Source organism: Odontesthes bonariensis, chromosome 5, assembly GCF_027942865.1.
Source record: "Odontesthes bonariensis isolate fOdoBon6 chromosome 5, fOdoBon6.hap1, whole genome shotgun sequence".
Taxonomy (NCBI): domain Eukaryota; kingdom Metazoa; phylum Chordata; class Actinopteri; order Atheriniformes; family Atherinopsidae; genus Odontesthes; species Odontesthes bonariensis.
In genome coordinates, this window is record NC_134510.1 from 15,788,788 (window position 1) to 15,792,737 (window position 3,950).

Sequence of the window (3,950 nt, forward strand, 5' to 3'; positions counted from 1 at the left end):
TGAACGTGAAGTAGTTCAGATTAGTCCCCAATTATACCCTGTCGTCCCACATCTTCATTCACATTTTCAATGGAACTATTTGAAGATGTTTATTTGGTCTATTTGTCAAATTATATTATAAATGCATGAGCCAATTTTAAGCTCAAGACTTGAAATTCACAAATCATACTTAGTCTTTACACTATATGGGGAAAACGAACCTTGTGGAAAAGGTGGCGTGGCTCAGGTGTGATGAGGTTTCATTGACAACAAAATAAGACTGCTTGACTCAGTTTAAACAAGAAAGACAAAGTTTTTTAATGTGGTTTTTCAGAAAGAACAGTGGCAGCGCCAGCACTGCCTGTCATGCACAGATTTACACACAAACACACACGCAGTCAAACCTAACAGATATATTGCAAATGAAAATTGACTTTGCTTTCCTGCTTCAGTTTTAGTAGAGAAAAATATCTAAATATTTAGATAATAGAAAACATGAAAAAGATCTAAAATAATAACTTGACTTTTTCTCCAAATAGGAGTAGTACTGAGTACTCCAAACAGGCATGTAGGTGTGTCATTTACAAAAGCAGAGGTGACGTTAACGGTTGAGGTCCCTTCCTCTATAAACAGCAAACATCACAGATAACAACAGCAAGTTGTTTGTAGTGCAACTCAGAGGGTTTTTTATTTTCAACCTGCTTTTATTTCCTGCTGTAGTTTTCAAATGGAGTTAGCATCAAAACCAAACCTCTTGTAGGAGATCAAATAGGCTGATTTGATCCCTATGATGTTACAGTGTCTTTACTATAAAAGAATGGCTTTAACATGAGAACAAAGGCACACTTAAACATAGATGTACAACGTATACTTAACAGAAATATTGTAAACACACACCAAAAGAAGAAATATATTGAAAAATATCGCTCTTCAACATTATATAAAATTAAATAAAAAGTGTTTAGTTTCTGAATGTGCTTACAGTGGCTGCAGACTTTTCATCCAACACATTGGGTGAACTTTGAGTCATAATGCTCTCCATAATCAAAGCAGGGCACGGACGGCTTAAAGCTTGATATGCCAGCTACTTTCTGGGCTTAGCATGGAGGTGCTGATAAATAGGCAGTAGTTCAACATAAAGCAGGAACCTGATTTACAGGATTCATGCAGCCACTTGTCTCTACCAGATACAGTTCGGCCAAGCAGAAAGACCAGTGTGAGAACTAGTCCGATAGACCTCATGCTGCACGTTGGCTACGGGAGCCGATTGCAGAGATGATGGCAAACGCTCCCTCAGGATAAAGCAGGAGCTAAGCCAAACGTCTTCCTCGAAGTCTTGAAGTTTTCCAGACAGGACAGCTTAGTTTTTTTATTATTTCAAATGTTCCCATTCAGTTCTGCACAGTCCAGACTTCAATGTCTTCAATAATAAAGTCTTCATGTGTGGACAGAGGTGCATTTTGAAAGGTAGGGCAGGAAAAGCTTGAACCACGGTACAGATCAGCATCCAGCCACAGAGCGAAGCCACCCCTAACAAAAAGTAAAACATTGCAATTTATAATATAATATAGAAAAAGTTGTTATCTCTAAACTCAGATAAATCCCAGAATACTATTTACAGTCATTTATGGTCTTATTATTATTACTTTATGACAAATTACATTTTTCTATGTTTCTATGTTTTACAGAAAAGATCAGTGAGCACATAACTTACCGTCCTCCACCAATCTGCAGAGATTCTAAGTTGCCGCTCACAAAGTATGAGTTCTCCCCACTCCACCTGTATTGCTGCAGAAAATTCAAAGATAAAACATAAGAAACTAATATTCAAGCATTGTGGACAACTTGCTCTCAAACCCGATGATGGATACAGTCTAATAACCATAGTGTAGGTAACAAAAATGATTCCACTCTTACCTGGAAGTCAGGGTTGAAGCTGAACAGGAAGGTCTCCCCGGTACCATAGCAGTATTTACTGACTCTGAATGGATCAGACGAAAAAGCCCCAAACACCTGAAAATAAATACACAGCATTTTGTTAATCAAGATTTCAGTTTGACGGCACTTGTACTGAAAAGTCTTTGGGATTTTGGGAACCAAGATGCAAACCTTTTTGTGCATGTCTTTGATGACCAGCAGCACAGGGCTGTCCAGATCAGCCATATTTCTGTAGAGAGTCTTCAGGCTGCTCCCATGGATGGCTGTGCTGTAGACCAGATGCCACGGATAACCTTGGGTCCTTGGTGGCATGTGAGCAGCGAGCTATTGGAAAAGAAGTTGTTGATTAAATGATGTCCTTGGAGATCTGATGATGCCCTCTCAAGCTTATATAACTCGTATAACTTACTCTCTGCAGGTGGCCGTCATCTAACAGCTGGCTCTGGCTGCTCAGCTCAGGGAGAGCATCATCAACCTCCTGATACTCTTGCTCCTCCGGCTCAGAGTCTTCTGAACTGCAGAGACTGAGGCGACGCTTGGAGTCCTTCACTGTGATAATCTGCAACAGAGAACAAGATGAAACAAGTTGGTGAGAAAACAAATATGATTTAACTTTTTTTTTCTCATATAGTTCCATTCTTGCTTTTCAGAATGTTCCTCTCCTTTAGGATCATGTGGATTTACAGACAGTGCTCATATAGCTCCAGATTTATATTTAGATTTGATAGTAAGATGCTATTTTAACCCAGTCCCACAAGCAAACTGACAGTTATGTTGCTGGATTATAAGCAGGAAGCATCTATGAATGGATCGTGACAAACAATTTTACAATCAAAGAACAGCAAATTTTGCTTTACAAATGGGAACCTTCTGGTAAATTATCAGCATCTATAGCAATCTCACCTCAACATAGGGCTCCACACAGTTGCTGGCAAAATAAAGCACCTTAATATTTTCTGACATGAACTTCATAGCTCCTGATTTCTCTGTCAAGTTCTGCACTCTGCTGTACCACATGTCTGCTCTCTAAAGGCAGCCTCTCACTTATATACGCTATGGGTTTTTTTCACTTTCATTGGTTGGAAGCTTGAACGGATGTCGGCTCATTGGTTAGCTCTGTTTCTTTCTTCCGTTACAGGAAAGTGAAACTTGGTTCTGGCACACAGAGGGGAGCAGAAAAAGGATGTCCATATATAGGCAGTGGGATTTCCCATAATCTCAGGGATAACTGCCAGCATCTCTGCTTCCGTGATTGCTGTAAGTGAGCAGTGACTGCCTCTTCTCAAAAAAGTGTTTAAACAGCAGAGAGCTCACACACTTGAACACAAAAACCATACAAGGATTTTTGTCCTATATTAGGTAATTTATTTGTGTTTGAGCAAAACTAACCTCCCAGTCTTTAGCTGTTTTGGGGTTGTTCACAGATTTGCTGAGGAGCTTGTTGATCACAGCCATGTCTTTGTCTACAACCAGATAACTGTTCTGATGTTTCTCTCTGATGAGGTAGCGCGACTGGCTGCACTTGTTGTTGCCTTTAGTGTAGATATCTGGTGACCATTGCACAAAGAAGGTGTAGAGGTGTTCAGCCCTGTATGGACAGAGGGAAAATGTACATGTTATTACTAATAAATAAGCATCATATATTCTATTTTTGTTGGTAAAGTTGGGGTGATTATTCATGTGTTCTGCCTTAGCTTAACTCAATAGCATTTTAATATAAAAGCAAAACACTTTAAAACTGCAGAAAAATGATGACATAAAAAGATCATTGATTACGTCATAAAACCATTCAAGTAGAACTTATTTTCATTTTTCATGGGATTGAAAAAAACAACTGACAGTTGAACAAATCTCCTCTAAAACATATTCAGATATGTCGGGGCATGAATAACTAGAAAGGGAAACATACTTTCAATGTATTTAGCATTAGTCATGCAGTACTGTCGCCATCCATGAACAAAGGTGAGAATTAGAAACTCCTCTTTAGAGTCTTTCATGTTCCAGTGCAGGTTTTAGGCTTTTCCATAAGAAAC

At 39.0% G+C, this 3,950-nt stretch overlaps 1 protein-coding gene across 1 annotated transcript; it reads right to left on the reverse strand.

Annotated features, from left to right (window-relative positions):
* Nucleotides 1–268: 268 nt before the first annotated feature.
* LOC142380693 (nuclear receptor coactivator 7-like) lies at nt 269–2,932 on the reverse strand. The gene is made up of 6 exons (XM_075466590.1): nt 2,821–2,932; nt 2,327–2,476; nt 2,089–2,241; nt 1,897–1,992; nt 1,694–1,767; nt 269–1,509 (listed from the first exon to the last, which is right to left on the reverse strand). The coding sequence occupies exons 1-6, from the start codon at nt 2,887–2,889 to the stop codon at nt 1,371–1,373; spliced, it is 681 nt and encodes a 226-aa protein (XP_075322705.1). The 5' UTR covers nt 2,890–2,932; the 3' UTR covers nt 269–1,370.
* Nucleotides 2,933–3,950: the final 1,018 nt, after the last annotated feature.